This window comes from Ambystoma mexicanum, chromosome 4p (genome assembly GCF_040938575.1).
Source record: "Ambystoma mexicanum isolate Mex_15411 chromosome 4p, UKY_AmexF1_1, whole genome shotgun sequence".
NCBI classification, from domain to species: Eukaryota; Metazoa; Chordata; class Amphibia; order Caudata; family Ambystomatidae; genus Ambystoma; species Ambystoma mexicanum.
This window is the reverse complement of record NC_090927.1, coordinates 1,059,378,560-1,059,396,446: the sequence shown is the minus strand read 5'-3', so window position 1 is coordinate 1,059,396,446 and position 17,887 is coordinate 1,059,378,560. Positions and strand designations below refer to the sequence as shown.

The 17,887-nt window shown below is 42.0% G+C and overlaps 1 protein-coding gene across 1 annotated transcript in view; it reads left to right on the top strand.

Moving 5' to 3' along the window:
- The window catches only part of LOC138453620 (G-protein coupled receptor family C group 6 member A-like), a 345,839-nt gene extending 329,890 nt beyond the window's left edge, over positions 1 to 15,949 (top strand). The window contains exon 6 of the mRNA XM_069606630.1: positions 8,138 to 15,949. Within this exon, the coding sequence (XP_069462731.1) occupies positions 8,138 to 9,183 (1,046 nt within the window). The 3' untranslated portion in view covers positions 9,184 to 15,949. The remainder of the gene's footprint in view (positions 1 to 8,137) is intronic.
- Positions 15,950 to 17,887: the final 1,938 nt, after the last annotated feature.

The window sequence follows — 17,887 nt, the reverse complement described above, 5'->3', positions numbered from 1 at the left end:
TTTGGAATTACCATTAACCGTGTTTGTATGTACACAGAATACATTGAAAAGTATGATGTAACTGCTGGGTGTTTAGGCAGTGCCAGAAATGGATGTTATTTACTGTGGGATCCCCCCCAGAGCAGTAACAGAGCAGGGTATAGGGGGGTGTTAGCGGGACTGTAGGATTGTTCCCAACCCCAATAAACATTTGCCTCTCAGAGGACGGATCATGAAACCTTGAAAATGACACAACAAAAGAGCGTTTCCTATTATGTTGCTTGCAAAGTATAAATGGAGCACATCAGTTAAACCTAAAAAAAGGGTTACTGAAATATTTCCTGCAGAGTGCAATCGGAGGTGGGTTTAACCGTCGGACAAGTGAAAAATGACCATGCGACACCCTTGCTCTGTACTTCCCCTCTCAAAGTCAGCTGGGCTGCACAGGCCCGCCCAGTAAGTCCTTGGGCCTCATTACGACCCTGGAGGTAATCATGGCGCTATTAGCACCATGGTTGCCTCCAAATCCTTACCGATTCCGCCATGGTGAATGGAGCAATTACCGCCCCATTCCAAGGTTGGCGGGGGCAGTAATTCCACATTCACCATGGCCCTTCCTCATTCCCATTTTAGCCCCCATAGGGCTCAATGGGAATGGCGAAGGCGGTAATAACGGTACAGCAAATTGCGGTATTGTTATTACCTCTAAAGTCCTTTTGCGGGTCCCGTCCTTAACAGCTGGTTTTACCAGCCATTAAGGGAGGACCCGCAAAGGGACCTCGGAATAGGGCAGTAAGGGATTACCGGCTACCGGTGCCCTTACTGGTACCGGTAATCCCTTACCGCCCGGGTCGCAATGAGGCCCCTTATCTTTTTAACATGTCTTGGCAGTAGATTATTTAAAACAGGAATTGATTAGTGATGGTAAAATGTAACTGACACTTTTTTTCTTAAAATTATAGAAGCTATTAATACACTATTTAAGTGTGATTGTTGGGTGATTAGAAATTATGGGGTACAGAACAAGCTGTGTGAAAAAATGACTTAGTTGGGCATTTAATTTCACTTAGTGTCTCTAGGATTTTTTGTAAATTCTCATTAATTTGCATTCTGGAGCATGTAGGCTTCCATTCAGGATGGGGAAAATAAAGCAACAATCAAATCAATTTACCGCCAATTTTTCCACTCTGCAAGACTCCGAAAATTACCACCAATGATTGTAGCCTTATTGGTAAAAGCAAGCGGATTCCAAATTGTTAATTGTGGGAGAGATGTACACTTTTCCAGACATGTAATATAAAAGTGAAGACAAAAGACTTTTTCAATAGTTGGTGGAAACAATTCAGATTGCCTGTACGGGCCCTTTTGCAAAGAAGTGCAAACAGTAGTGGTCCCGTCCATGCAATTTAGGATTCAAAACAAAATAATTTTCTCATCAACCCATTTATACAATGATGTACACATTATTGGGTTGTTTTATGATGTGACTAGTGCATTTTAAAGTAATCTGTATAAGATCGACCATTTTTTAAATTGTTCATGGTTTATTACAAACCTTTAAAAAAGAAGTTAGCAAAGTAAGAAAAAGAAAAAGAAATGAATGGAAAAAGAAAAGTAAAGAGAAATATCGACTACAGAAACTTACAATAATAATCAACATTTATTTTTATTTATTTTATTCATTGAGTATTTGTAAGCGCCTATACAACAAAATGGTGTTTCCAGGCACCACAAGGCAAATGTGGGGAGGAAACAAGGGTAGTACATAACCAGTAGCAAAAACAGTAAATAAACAATTACGGTCCTACTAGGCCTTGTTACATTCGGACATGCAAGTGCAGTGATGAGAAGGCCAGGAGAGAGGAAGGGGTGGGGAGAGGGGGAACAAGGTAGGGGCAAGTGCTAATGGGAGCCCAGGAGGGAAGTGCCAAGAGGTGCCAGGAGAGGAGGCCACTAGCTAAGTGGAGTTGTACCAAGAGGGGGAAACACAGACTCCCAGATAGGGGCCCAGAGGGCAGTGCTGAGGGTGATGGGTGCTGGTGTTAACTGGCCGTAAGGCCTGGTAGCCTTTTAGACTCATGAAGGACCAGACCACCAGTCTCAGCGGCAGTGGGGAAACTAGCAGGGGAGGAAGGGGAGGAAAGAGGTAGAGAAAAGAAGAGTTTTGAGAGGTTTCCGGAACTTAAGGAGGTCCGGCTCAAGTCTGAGAAGGGCAGGGAGGCTGTTCCAAAGGGGGGCACCAGTCGACGATAGAAACCACCCCCCACTCTCTGCTTGAAGAATCATTTGATCAGCAGAGAGTTGGACCTAGAAAAGGGGCGGGCACTAGCAGGGAGGTATTTAGGGAGAGAAAGTTGGAGATAGTGGGGTCCCAGGACCCAGAAAGCTTTGTGGATAATGCAGAGGGTCTTGAATTTGATCCGCATGGCCACCAGCAAACAATGGAGAGATTTTGGGGCTGGAGAGATACGGTCCGTGGGCTTGAGGCCAAGGATACATCTTGAACCCTTATTCTGGATTAGTTAAAGGGGGCGAAGAAAGGAAAGGGACAGATTGAGGAAGAGAATGTGGCAGTAGTCCAGTCTAGAAAGGACCAGAGCTCTGGAGACATTGAGTTTCTGGGGGAAGGTGAGGAAAGGGAGAATGCCTCTGCCCATGTACTGCTGTTCACAGGTGGCTTGAGCACAATGGTGTCCGGTTGCGGTCTGCCGTGGTTCCACTATTTACACTTTCATTGCTTCCATTATGGTACCCTCAAGACAAAGCAGCCGTGTTTGATTGTGATGTTTAATGCGGTGTGTCATTCTCGATTGTACAAGACAATCAGAGAGTGGCCTCTCCTTCACAGCTGAAATGGATTTTCCAGGATGCTCGATGCACTGGGCATGGGGAAGTTGGTTTTCTTTCTCAGATTAATGGTAGGTCGATATCTGCTCGATCCTCTCATTGTGGCTCAAATAAATAAGTGCTGGAGTCTGCAAGCAGCATTGTCAAAGGCAGCACTGCTGATCTTTCAGCACACTGTGGGTCCTTCCACAAGACCGCTTGAAGAAAAATACTCCTTGCCCTACTCTTCCCAGTCCATGCAAATACTTCAAGGGGGCTTCTGTACAAACCAGGTGAATGGGGTCCAACCATCCTATGCTGAATTGGGAGGGTCAGAGACAACACTGCCCACCTAAAAAGAGTGTTCAAGGCTGGTGACCTTCTTCAGGATTCCTTCACGTTCATGGGAGACAACAGACTGACAACCTCAAGCGGCCTGTCTTTATCCTCCTGGAGTGGGGTGAATGTTTCCTAGGTCCGGTCCTCCTTCAGGCTTTGTTGGACAGATTTAATCATGGCCGAACTAATTACTCCTCCCAAGCCTTTATCTAAATAGCCTGGGTCACCCCAACCAGGATTCATTCAGGATGACATATAGAGGGAAGTAAAGTGACAAAATCCTTCTCTCCAGGTTTTTGCAACACCCTCTATGTGTTCTGTTTACCAGTAGCACTTTGAGAGGATCTCCCCAAAGCAGATCCCTCCTGGGCCACTGACCATTCTCTTCTCTGAGAGATAGGAGTACAGCAGCCCTGCCCATGGAATGAGTCCTCCCATTAGGCTGATGAGAAATTGTTTCTCAGTGAGGGGAAAGGGTAATCCCCCAAAAGACCAATACAAAAGCAGCAAGGAGGAAATTGGCACATTTTCTGGGTCGCATTTTTCGATGTAGTTGCACCTTTTCAAACAATAAATAGATGGGGGTTGGGTTAGGGTATAAAAGGCTGCGGGGGGCTGTGGTACTGCAGGGGGTCTTCCCCGCATTAGAAAAAGAAAAAAGTGCAAAAAACCCCAAAAAATATTTTCGAAATTCGACCTACAAAAATTTGCTATGTTCGGCTTTGTTATTTTATTTTCTGTATTTTAACAAAGAAGCAGAGAAAACACTCACTTGGGGTTATCACCTAACTGATTTGCTGTCCTGCCTCTCAGAGGTGTCAAGAATTAGCTTCCCTATTCAGGGGCAGAATGGCCCAACTGGAGTAACCAGGTCTTTCCCTGGGATGGAAGTAGGTATTGCCTGACCCATCAAACTCAGAGAGCGCTTGGGTGTCACTAAGTCATTGACCAGAGGGACAGGTGGAGGAAACATCCATGAGTTGTTCTGGGGATAAGTGTCTAGACTGCAGGCAGATGCATAAACATAAAGTTGAGTGATAAGGATTGCTGGGATGCATCTATAGTAATTTGGGGATAGGCCAAAAAAGGTCATGAAAAGAATCAGGAACTGTCCATATTGGACAAGTCAATTACCTTGTCAGTTAGCAGTACAATGTGTTGCTGGTTTTATTTTAAATCTAGTTATTGATATGGAATGACCTTGAGATGTGCTCAAGAGTTCCTGTGAGTTGTGTGGGTTTACAAACCAAGTATTTGTAATGAGTTCCCTTATGAGGACTCCTCAAGAAATCTGGTGATGCTGGGTCCTCTGAGAGATGTGCCAGAGCTAAACGTTTGCTGTGTTCTGAATGAAAGATAGGGGGGGGGAAGGGAAATCTGACAAAGAATCTCCCCACGCTAAGCCACACTAGGATAGCTTCCAGTGGATAGGGGAGAGTGTGTGCCACAATTATATAATACAATGGACTAACCTTCATCCTTTGCAATAGGGGACCATAGGTCATTAAAATAGACATGGTGCTTTACTGTTCAGTGTTCTGGCTGGATGTTACAGGAGCTGCTCAGTGGTAGGTCATAATACAAGATGCTTAAAGGTGTCCATTTGCACATTACATAAAAACAGCAGTGTGCACATAGTATAGATCTTTAGCACGGTTTATAGTCACTTTTTCGAATAGCATATTTCGAATGCCATTTTCTCGACACAATTTTGCCGAAAGTTTTTTTTTCAAATGTTTTTTTTTATTTCATTTTTTTAATGGGGGGGTTCCCCCAAACCTCATTTTTTAACACTTTTTTTACTTACGAAACCAAAAAAAACATTCAAAAAACAAATAATTTCGGCAAAATGTTTTCGACATAATGATGTTTCGAAAATAAGTTTTCGAAAAAATGACCGGATACCCTTTAGCACATTGCAGATGAAAAAAGAAGAAAGTAGGCTAGTATAAGCCAGCAAGTGACAGAACTGAATATCCCTGTATGTGGCAGCATAACATAGTTCTCAACCTCTCGGCCTAGAAAAGAAAGGCTTTGAACAGCATACATTAAGCAAGAAAGTGGCAGCACTGTGTACCATTCCCTTGCGCCAGCCTTGGCCGATTTATGTAATCATTCCTTTGCCACCCGCTCCTTCTTGCTACCCCTAAAGCACATTCTTGTGCACCCTCTCCTCAAAAAGCCCACTGCCTACCCCTCCTGCCGGTACTACTACTGCCCTATCTCCATTATCCCCTTACTGGACAAACTCCAGGAGAAGCTGGTCATCTCCGAACTGATCCAAAATTCTGAATCTGTTGGCTGTTTCCATGACCACCAGTCTGGCTTCAGAGCAGCCAGAGGCACTGAAACTGCTCTACTGAGCACCCGTGAAGACTTGCTCTCAAATCTCGATTCCAACTCTTCATCCATTCTTATCCTTCTGGATCATTCCTCTGACTTTAACGTGATCAATCATGCCACCCTGACAAATCAGCTCTGTGACACCACGGGCATGGCACTGGACTAGTTGACCTCATTCCTCTCCGACAACCTTCCCAGGTTCAAGTGGGCCTTTTGCTCTCTCCTATCACACCCTCCACCTGCAGCATCACTCGTGGCGCTATCCTTTCACTGTGGGTCTTCAACATCTACCGTTCCCCTCTGGCCCACCTGATGTCCCCCTTCTTTCCTCACTTCCAGTGTTATGCAGACGACACACAGCTCTCCTTCAAGCTTCCCTCTACTGCCCCTATACCCCTTCTCTCATCTCTGACTGTCTGACTGCTATTCAGGCATGTGTGCTTCCAATGATCTCTGCCTTAATGCCAGTAAGACTGAGATCCCTCTCATTGGTACCCCAGCTCCATCCTTACCTCCTACCCTCTGGCTGCCCTCTATGGGTCCCCTCCCCTCACCCTCCTGTGAGGCAAAAAACCTTGGTGTCATCTTTGACTCCTCTCTCTCCTTCTCTCCTCACATCACGGGCCTTGCCAAGAAGGCCCACTATCAGCTGCACCTCCTCAGAGGCATTTTCCCTTTCTTCCCCTTCCCCCAGAAAATCAATGCATCCAGAGCTCTGGTCCTATCTAGGCTGGACTACTACAACTTACTCTTCCTCAAGCTTCCTTGTATCCTCCCTTCGCCCCCTTCAACTAATCCAGAATAGGACTGCAAGATGTATCCTTGGCCTCAAGCCCAGGTACCACATCTCTCCAGCCCTAAAGGATCAAGTTCAAGACCAGCTGCATCATCCGCAAGGCTTTCTGGGCCCTGGGAACCTTCTACACCCAACTTTCTCTCCCTAAATACCTCCCTGCTAGAGGCCTTCGGTATGTATGAATGATTGAGTGCATGTGTGCGATGGAGGGAATTGAATGGAGTTTTAATTTGGTATGCAATGGATGCACGATTTGTTCAGTACCACTAAATAATTGTTGGAACTTGGAATAAATATATTTTTTGGTGAAAATAATTATTGATTAGTGTCTTGCTAGCCTCGATCTAACAGTACATTGTTTGTATAGGACGAATGTAATGTCATGTGTGTTTACTATTAAATGCTTCCTGATTATATTCATGAAAGGCAGTGTGGATTTTGAAATTACTTCCATAGTGGAGATGCCAGCTACATATCCCTTTGCGGCCAGCTTTAGGCTGTGGTCAGGTATATGCCTTCAGATTTGTAGAGTGCTAGCATATTTGTAAAAGGCTTGCCAAACAAAAATGTGTTTTCACTTTAGAAGTTGACAATCGGCTAGTGCTCAATTGATAGTGTAGCCCCAGGACTACTAAAATGAATTTACTTTTAGCAGACTTTTTAGTACCACACCATACTTTCCCTCACCCTTTAAATACTTCATTAATTAGGTGGGATGTGTCAATAGGCTTCTCTATAATGTGAAGATGTTGCCTTAAGACCAATTATGCTTTAAAAGGTAAACCTACATGAGATACTGTTACTCAGTTATTGCATGTGCAAATTTCATAATTGTATGCTAGGTATTGTGTGGCCTTACAGCTTCTGTCATGTCAGTTACTTATGCCAAGCTGAAATTATAAATGTGGTGGCTTATACATGAAAGTTGATAAGTTCAATGATAGCCACAAGGTCTGGCAGGCCCATCTGGTTACAAGGCCCCCTAGCAGGCAGAAATCCATCACAGCACTTATGTGTGTGGGGGGGGCCGGGGGGTGGGGGGGCTCACCAAAGGCAGTGGGCTGGAGCAAAATCTTGGAATCAAAGGACAATTCTGAAACCTCATTTTGTAAGGACTGAGACAAAGAAGGTAAACATGGGGGCAATGGCTATTACCATGTGTTATTGAGGCATTACAGAGGTCTGCTATGTGCGCACATAAGCTTGGGCGGAACCTGGGTTCCCATCAGGTTCGGCCTGGGGCATAAAATGTTCCCGGGCACCAACGAAAAAGTGGCCCACAGTTGCAAATGACAATTCATTCCTTTTGTGACAAACTGTTTGAATAGTCCCCAAGGGAGAGCTTGTTGGATAAAATGGGATGCAAATGGTGCCATTTAGAGAATATTTATTCAGCAACACTGGTCAAAACTACTAGCCGCATTGTGAAGTAACTCATGAAACTGGCCCAGATGGGCCATACAAGTGGCCCACTTTGACCAAATAAACCTGTCACACTACCATTTTGCGTTCTTGGTTTGGGCATTGCCGTCCGAGCATCGTGCCCGTTCCTTTTACTGCACGCATGCAGGGGCACCCCAACCTTTCTCAGCCATGTGTACTCACAGACCGGAATTGGTGGAGTTGGTGAGGCCAAGCAGACACGTTCTTACTCCTGCCCGTTCCAGCAAATCCACAGGACTCATCCATCAGTTGCGTGGCAAGAACATGCCATCTAACGTTTCCTTCATTTCCACTCCAGCTGTGACCTATGAGGTCATACATGACATTTTGAACGTAAAACTGATTTAAAGCAAACACTGCTCTATGTTCAATTGTAAATAACTATTTTTTCTTTTTCTTTTCCGTTTCTAGATTTGAACGTATGCTCACCATGTCCCAACTATCAGTGGTCAAATAACGGAAGTGCCAAGTGCGAAGATCGAACGATCCAGTTTTTCGGATGGGCCAACCCCTTTGCCATTGTGCTGGCCTGTTTTTCTGCGTTGGGTTTGGTAGCCGTTCTGGCAATAGGAATCCTCTTCTTGAAGCATCTGAGCACCCCGGCTGTGAAAGCAGCGGGCGGCGTTTACTCCTTCGTGCTGGGTGTATCACTGCTCTTTAGTTTCATGAGCACTTTCTTCTTCATAGGAGAACCCACTGACACTACATGCCAAATCAGACAGGCCATGTACGGCATCAGTTTCACACTCTGCATCTCCTGCGTTCTGCTGAAATCGCTGCTAATTCTTCTTGCATTCAAACTGGGGAAAGTGGGGAAATCGGAAGTCCGAGTCACCTATCAGCCAGCACTGTTTATTGTCCTAGTAACCACCATTCAGATTGTGATTTGCGTGGCCTGGCTTTTATTGAATCCACCCACAAGCACCTCAAACTACTCAATGCCCAAAATCGCGTTGCTTCAGTGCAGCGAAGGCTCATACCTGGCCTTCGGCTTCATGCTGGGCTACAGCGGGCTGCTTGCCTTTGTGTGCTTTGTGGTAGCTTACAAAGGTAGAACACTGCCAGACAAGTACAACGAAGCGCGATTCATCACCTTCAGCATGCTCATCTACCTGTTTATTTGGATCTCCTTTATCCCGATATACGTCACTGCCGTTGGCGTGTACTTTCCTGCAGTCCAGATGGTCGCCATCTTGGCTTCGAACTATGGCATAACATGCTGCCACCTCCTGCCCGCCTGTTATGTTGTATTTTTTAAAAGAGGAAGTAACACTAGAGCAAAATACCAAGAAAGCATCCGGAATCATCATAAAACTAGGAGAGCTGTTTTTTCTGTTAGTAAATTTATAAACGAGCACCAGGTGAATTGTGCTGGAAGTCAGGATCATTTTCCACTCAGGTACAGACATTTGAGTGCAGTGAGTTTTGCGACGAGGAAAAGACACATGAGTGTCTGAACTTCTTGAGGCTTTGTGTTCTGCAATGAGCTGGGCAATTTATTTTAATGGAACTTACTGGAATGCTTGGGAAATGCAGCAGCTCAAAATAGGAACATTCCTGAACCTTTAAGAGTGGATTGTTGTGTTATAACTCGGCATGGTTAAACTAGGGCACTTTTTTAAGTCGTTCATTGTGCCACGTTTGATGTATTATAGACATTTTCAACATTGCTACCCATAGCAACCTCTGTGAATAATTATAGTTGTTCTTTTCTAACACACTTAACACCAGCAAGTGGTTTCTAAGCCCGAGATTCAAGCCCGAGTTGCACTGCGTTGTCTTAATTCCAAGATAAACGTGTTGCCCCTGAGCTATCCTTCCTCCCCTTATGTAGCCAAACAGTGGTTGAAAAGATGCTAAGGTTACTTGAAAAGGTGAAGTACCATGCAACAGTAGTATACAACATTTAGAAATGCACTACCGGGGGATATCGGCCATGCAGCACCCCGAGTGACCAGAAGCCCTCCGAATTAAACACAGAGATGCCAGGGAGACCCTACTTGTGACAGCCCCACTGCACCCCCAGTTACTCTGTGGGGTGATTTCTTTTGCACCTTTGGCACAAACAGGTATGCAGCATGGTGAGGAAAAGGATAGTAGACAAGAACAGAGACTCATAAATGCAGGAGTTGTGTGTACTTGATTAAAGAGCTGTAAAAGTATCCCATCCAGAAGTCAGTGGCCACTGCGACCATATTTGCTTGTATGAAGTGCCAAGGTGCCATATTGGTGGCAGAAGGGAGAGAATTTATTTCTGGAGATGGTGGCAGATGTTGATTGATGGACCAGTAGATAACACAATGTGGAATAGCTAGTGGTGAGCGTGATTGGCTGCTAAAGCCCAGACTGTGAAGGACCAGAGATGAGCATCAAAGTGGGAAAGGTGCCCTCGCTCCACGCCAATATATACTCTGCACAACACGATTAGTCTCAATCTTCTTGAAGACTGTATCAAACTTCTACCAGTTTCTCTTTTTCTTAGAAACTGCTGTTAATAAACACAGAAAACTCACTAATTGATTTTAGTTAGTTTGCTCAATTCAGACTGAGGCTTGAACATTCCTTGGCTACATTATGCGCATAAATCGCTTCAAATAGCTTGAATTTTCCTATTTATTGCATTCGGTCTGCAAATTAAGCCATCATTAACTAAAACATATGAAGTGACATTGATACGACCTACAGAAATGCCAAAGAGGACCTCATGACTAAACTCAGCACTGTTGGCAATTTCAAGTTTTAGTGGTCCTCAATTTTGTTTGAAGCACAGCTTTTTTTGTGAGATCGATGTCTGATTACAAGACTCAGTTTTAACTGCCTTCATTTCAATATTAAGAATCAAATTTGTCAAAGTGAAGAGGAGAAAACAGTAACAATCTCTTGCCCAATTTGCCCGAATATACCCTAGAGTGCTTTTCACTTTCAGTTTTTTTGTAAGAGATATGCACACTCGAGTCACTTCTTTCTTCCCATTTTGAGGTATCGTAATAGTTGCCAATGTAGGCCGGCATTTGTCTATTTACTTTCTGTTAGAGACACAGTGACATCTTGGGCACCATCAAAATATGTAATAAGCGTAATGTTTTCAGGAACAGATATACTGTTGTATAGTCTATAATCATATATATTTTTATGGGATCTATGAGCGTTTACCTATTTTTGTTTGTTTCCGAATGGCAATTTCGCCGCTAGGTTTTTGCCTATTTTGCTACTTTTCTTACCACAAACAGCAGGAGTAGAACCCCTGCTCCACCATGTTCTACTCCTCACTGGCCCCTGCTATATGCCTCATGCAATATACCATCTAGATATTTCTGTTAAGTCAATGCGGCGTAAAATGCGGCAATAAACCTTTGTGGAAATTTACATTCAACAAAACTGGGTAATACATGTTTATGTATACTCTTGCATATATTTATTTGACTTGTTTTTAATGTGATGTGATATTAATATAATAGAATTATGTGCTAAGTCTTAAATCTGTACATTTTATGGGTTACAGTTATCCGAAATACATTTATTTTATTACTAACATACTATTGCATTTTCCCAATAATTTAAATGCTATTTAAATCCCCTTTCAATGCAGAAATGTCTTTTGATTTAACTGTATTTTATTTCGATTACATTTGACTTAATGCACCCAAATATGTTTATTATATATTTGTTTAGGATTTTTTGAAGAATCCAAAAACAATGTAATTCCCAAATAATCCTAAAAAAATACATCTGCATTGTTTTGGGATGACTTCTTGCGTAATTAGCAATCTTTGTAGGTATAGGAATTTTTGTGAAAATATTGTGTATTCTTGTTCTAGGTTTGCATAATGTGCTTGGCTCAGTAGGAAAAGTACTTTTCAATGACTGAATTATATAGGGGAAGTGATCCTCATAACTGAGCATTGTAAAATGTCCAAATATAGACAGCTTTTGAAATTGTTTATTTTCCCAATAATACACATCCAAACACATAGTGAAATGTAAATAGCAAATAATAAACCCAACTGTAAATTCTGCAGCCTGGTTTTTGCTCCCTTATAAAGTCTGTCAGAACACCCCTTCGCCTCTCGTATGGGCAATGCACCCTCAGTTTGATGGCAACATTCCTGCAAAACACAAGCAATAACAATGTATGCATACAGACACACACACACACACACACATGCACACACATGCACACACACACACACACACACACAACCTGTGCCCCCCACACACACACACACAAACCTCCCCCCACACACACAACGGTATCAATATATTCCTTTTTTTGGTCACCCTTCTATCAGCAACTCCAGGAAATACAGACCCGACAACATGACTTGTGGGGTGGGGGTGGAGTTTGAGATTGGCATATGGTACACCAGGTACAGCTAGTGTTTACTGTAATGCAATAATGAACTCACACTTTTTTGGCTCAAAAATTGATCTCTTGAGGTCTGTGGTTTAACTTGTCATGCAAAGAATAAACAAACACAGGTGCCAACTGCATAATTCGCCAGTTCCTAATTCTCTTTTGCAGTGTTTTTGCTACTCATCCGGGGGAACTCTGGAGAGCCAGTCTCTGTTGATTTAATATGGATAATTCTGGAATGTAAAAAGGGAACATTCTGTTGAAGTAGGACAGAGGTATGGGGTACCAGGTAGTAGAGCATTCGGGTATACATGTCTGCTGAGCTACTGTTTTAAAGTTGAGAGAGATAGTGACTGCCGCAAACCTTTTGGAACTGTAGACTGCCCCAACCTACTGTTTTAAAGTACAAACAAGATTGATTGTTCCAAGGAAAAGCGCTGTCACAAAAGTGAAATAATGAGTGAAAATATTGTGGAATATATTGACCCACTCAGATGTGCTTTACCACATCGCTTTGCTGCATTGGTGCAAGAAACAGCAAAATGGCTGCACTAACTCCTGTGCGTGCCTTGATCTCAAAATTGCATTCTACAACCACCAAAGAAAATGGCTGCATCACCCTGCCACACACATTTCAGGCAGGGAGGAACAGAGTACACACCGCAGGAGGGTGCCAGTGTGCTCTGCAACGTTTAACATGGAATTAAGTGAAATAGGCAATATTGGCTTGCTGAAAACCCCCAAAATTCTCTTTAAAATGACACCTTTTCCAACCTTTAAAAATGCTGTTTTGAGGCTAAATCCATCCATGTACTATGAAACTGCTGTGATTGAAAAGGCCCGGCCAGGCCCAGGAGAAGTCATTGTGCATTAGCAAAACCATGTCTAGTTAAAGAATGACAGGCCCAGTCATCTTAGCTTGGAAAGAAATCAACCAGGGGCTTTGTTTTCAGTTTACACAGGAAACTTGTCTATTTGCTTTGCAAAAGTATCTAAAAGTCAGCTGTGTAGAGAAAGACTCTAAATAGCTGAGCCATGCCTCTTCAAATGTATTCATGCTGCGGAACAACTTCAGCATTCAAGAGAATAACCATAGCTGCATGGCAGTGTGTGAATACGCTGGAGATGAAAATCGATTTTAGAAGAAAGCAATGTTAGCAGTTTTTAAACGCATGTGGTAAAATTGGCTTTTCTGACTGAAGAAAAATTGTCTATTTCAAAGTAAATTGTTCAGTGAAGGCCTGCTTACTTAGCAATGTAAATGGATTATGTGGCTGGTGATGATACATGCATAGGCTATTTTTATTCCACAGGTTTGTTAAATCAAGACTCAGAAATCATGAAATAAAGACTTTTAAATCAACTGGGCTGAGTTGGCAAGCTTTAAAAAAACTGGTCTTCCAGTTGTTCAAGTTCCAGCCCTGCAACTTCCTTCAGGAAGAGAGGCACACCATAAACTTCCAGGACGCCAAAAGTGCTAATTGTCATCTTCAAAAACTTTGTGTGGGTTAGGACAATGACAGTTCACAAGCTCATCAGACATTCGTCTGTGCTCCTGGCTGGGACAATAGCAGTCCTGGGACAGTCACATGTCAAGCGTGAGGGCAATAAAACCTTCAATTAAGAGAGAGGCCCCCCCATCCTGCTTGAAAGAAACTCCCAGTTGGTGTTTGCTGGGAAGAAAAAAATGACAGACAATGACTCCCATTTGTCTTAAAGACTATTTTATAAAGAACTTTAAAAAGACTTATATCTCAGCTGTCAAAATTGGTAGAAACGTGGAATTTTCATAGCGTAAAAGTGGAATTGTGGGCTGTGTTTGAAAACTTGGTAGAATGTTGTGACACACCCTGGACAGAAATGGTGATATATGTTGTATTACCAGAAAAGCATCCATGTTGAAAATGCCAAATTTTGTACATACATCCCTGGGGACAATTTGCATCTGTGTAGAACATTGTGGAATTTTAGGCCAAATCTTTCATGTGTAAAATTACCAAAATGTGTCAGAAAGGTGAAACAAGGTCGCACAGACTGGAGGTTTGTGCTAAAATGTGCTGCACAAAATATGTAACCTGTGTATCTGACTTACTAAGAAGATGCAACTGCAAAAGTATGTGTTTTTGGCAAAATTGGATTTTCAATAAAGTAAATGTGGGAGTTTCTAGATACAGTAAAAATCACCTCATAAACATGACACCACTTTTCTGATATCCAACCAATTGTGAGCAAGGCGGAGACTATGCCCTTGCCCAATGCTATTGTTAGGGGCGTGGGTAGTAAATCCTGCCCCTGTCATATACTGTAATTCTGTCATCTTGCATTATAAATAAGGGCCCCTAGCTAGCACTCGACACATACACTGATTCCTACGCCGGCGTCCTCTTCCTGTCTGTTCCTGTCTTCATCTTGCATTTATCCATCCAAACTCCAGATCCCAACTTCAAGGCCAAGCAATTGCTGATCTTGCTTCAGCTAGGCCTCAATGCTAAAATAATCCCATAACCAAGGGAAACTGTGGTACCTTTGGCCTCCTGATCCAGTTTGGCTTGCTGCCACTCACTGCATGCTGCTGTCATCCTGCTACCTGATGCCCCATCTTATCCAGTAACCAGAACAACTATCCTTTCGTATCCAGTCCATGCTCAGATGACCCTGTCCCACTGAGTTTGTCCGGCTGTCCTGTGTTAGACCGGATCCGTGTGGTGATCCAGAGCGCTGACTGTCCAAAATCCAAACTAAAAGTGGACTGTGAGTATCAATAAGAACCATAGTAAACCTTGCCTTGCTTTGTTCCATCCCCATCTCTCAGTCATCCTATCCTTATCCTAATAACTGTAATATTGTCAAAATCATTTTTGAAACCCTGCCTTTGATTCCTTGTGCTAGCGCCAATATCTTGAATAATTTTGTCTTGTGAAATCCTAAGCCCTTAGTCTTCCCTCGGGTGATCAGACTGGGACTGCCAGGGCGAGCGCAGAGGTGATAGGGTTGATTCCGCGGATCAACGCCAGAGCTTACTGTGTCTCAATCTGGTCGCCTAGCCTGAATGCCCTAGTGTAGAATAAAAATGTCCTTGTCAAAATTGATTTCTGTTTCTTTTTCACGCCTTTATTTTCCAAAAACGCATCTCACTAGATCTTGCATAACTCACTCAATTTAACAGCTAGAGACCTCATTTCACTTTCATATTGTACCTAGGATCCCTAGCCCAACTCAGAAACCACACTCCAAATAAGTGAATTTCACCCGTTTTTATTAAAAATCGTTTGGTTAATTTCAGGCGGGAATGAGCATTTTTGCAAAGTTTTACACGTGTTATTTTTACTATGAATTGTTTTAAACCTTCCATTCATTTTTGAACTGTATGCTTTTGCTCAATCTATTGCTTATGATTGCTTGTAACTTTCCAGTGTTGCTCCTGTAAAGAATTGTACTTATTTAAGCATTTTAACACATATTCATTGTTTTATTCATCCATTTCCGAGTGTCAATTTAACATAGGAAGGGTTTAAAATCTGTTTTTTTCTATTGTTTGGGGAGGGGAGGTTGGATTTGAATTTTGTTTATGATTCCTCATTCCTGATTACCTGCTGCTTCCTTATATCTATTTAGAATTGATTATTTGTGGGTTGAGGAATACTGCAGGGGGAAAACCTAACTTGAGTGCTATCTTTCCAAACATTCAAAAGTGTCTCTATTCTCTGGTGTTTTCTATCTGTGTTGCTAAAGGGTTAATTTAATTGCATTGTTTACATTCCTATTTGTTATTGTACCACATTGGTGATTGCTGCCCCACATATTAAAAATTGTCTGATTGATTTGAATTTCTAAATAAATAAATAAATAAATATTACCTTTACCTACCAGCCTGGCTCCTGGTCCATTGTGTCCCGGGGTATTTGAAAAGAGTGTGTGGTATGAGTGGTGTATCTCTCAAATATTGAACCTATATATATATATAACAAAAAAAGCATTTCATTTGTGCGCTGCATACTAGGCTGAGACCAGGGTGTATCGCCTGATTGAAATCCTTAACAATATACGAATAACACATTTTACAGTCTGTGTTTTAATCACAGTTATGCAACAAATGTGTCCAAACTTTGCCAACGTTGCCAACGCGTGTTTCGACCCTTCCTGGGACTTTTTCAAGAGGCAAGGCTGAATAGATGAATAAACAATATAGATAAACAAACAATATGATGAGAATATGACACACATTGGTTATAACAGTAAGAGGTCAAACGTGTGATCATTTAACATTGCAGAAGGAGATAAGGGAAACACAGAGGAAAAAGGACCCATGTTACAAAAATCATAGTATACATATATATATATATATATATATATATATATATATATATATATATATATATATATATATATATTTTTATTAGGCATCATATGGTTTTACAACACCGAAAACCTTAAGCCATTTCTTAAACTTCACATTCATATAAATAAAATTAATAAAAACTGTGCCTGATAGACAATGAAAACGTAATCGTGTTTAAACATGTTGCTGCTTCTTTCAGTTTGCACCTCAACCTTCTAGTCACTTGGTTCTGGCTTCCTTCCCTTAAATGTTTTGTTTTACTTGGTCCAACAGTTCGATTTTCTTAAAGATCGTTGTTATCAGTTTAACCAAAGCCAAGTTAATGTTTGTTTTTTCTCCTTCGGTGAAGACGTCCCACCATACTGCAGTTTCTCTGTTCGTGATGTTTTTCACAAATCTTTCCAAGCAATGATTCCGTTCGTCAGTTAAACCTTTCCACTCAAGTGTCAAGTGTTTCAGTGATTGAATTGCATCTTGATTTGGGCAAAATGTACATTTGTTTGTTCCAACTATCTTTGATCTTCTGTAATTGATTTAATTTGTGTGCAAAATGTTCCATTGGAATCGCATGAGATGTGATCTCCCGTACCAGTTTGGAAAGATTCTCAGGTAAGCTGAAATTTTATTTAGTTTTCTCGAAACTGTTTAAAATTTGTTGTAGCGTTTATATTTCACCAAATCATCTTGGGTCTGAGTTCAGTCTTTTGTGCAGAGTTTTTTCTTAGTTTTTGAAGGGTTGTTAAGAAGATCCTCTTTTGTCTCATTCAGGTCTTCTAGGGTCGCTTCACACAACCTTTTCCATTTTTGAAGTTGATGTTCATGGATGTCGCTCAGGGCCTTGTTAAGAACTTCAAACCCTCCCGTCAATGGTAAATCATAACATTCCTGTGCAATGAAATGGTCTTCCAACTCACTACAGCTTTTAAGGAGGTCAATGCAAGCTCTCTCCTGATTGCTTGGATTGGGAGAGAAGGTGGAAGTTGCAAGACCGACCCTCTAAAATTTACCAAATCCACTCAGGGAGGGTAAAAGCTGTTTCTGCTCCATAGGCCCGTATTGGTATTACTTTAATTCTGTAAAAAGATATTAAAGGCAATAACGAGAATCTACAGTATCTTCGTAATAGAATCTTCTCCTGTGCAGCCTGATTCAGTGTTTTCTTTTTCATCAGATCTGCTCTAGGGATCTCACTGTTGCTGTTATTAATGCAAACTCCTAGGTAAATAATAGAGTTTACTTCCAGGATTTTTTTCCTCTTCAGGATCCAATTAATCTTGTTCTTTTTGTTGTTTTGGGATTTTGATAAACAAAGTATATGTGACTTATCTGGATTTATTGAAAGATCGTTTGCGTCGACGTATACCAGCAAGGATTCTAACTGACGTTCCAGTCCTACTGGCGTCTGGTCCATAAGGACGATGTCATCTACACACAAAAGCCTTCCAATATCTGTACCAGCAAGTTTCGG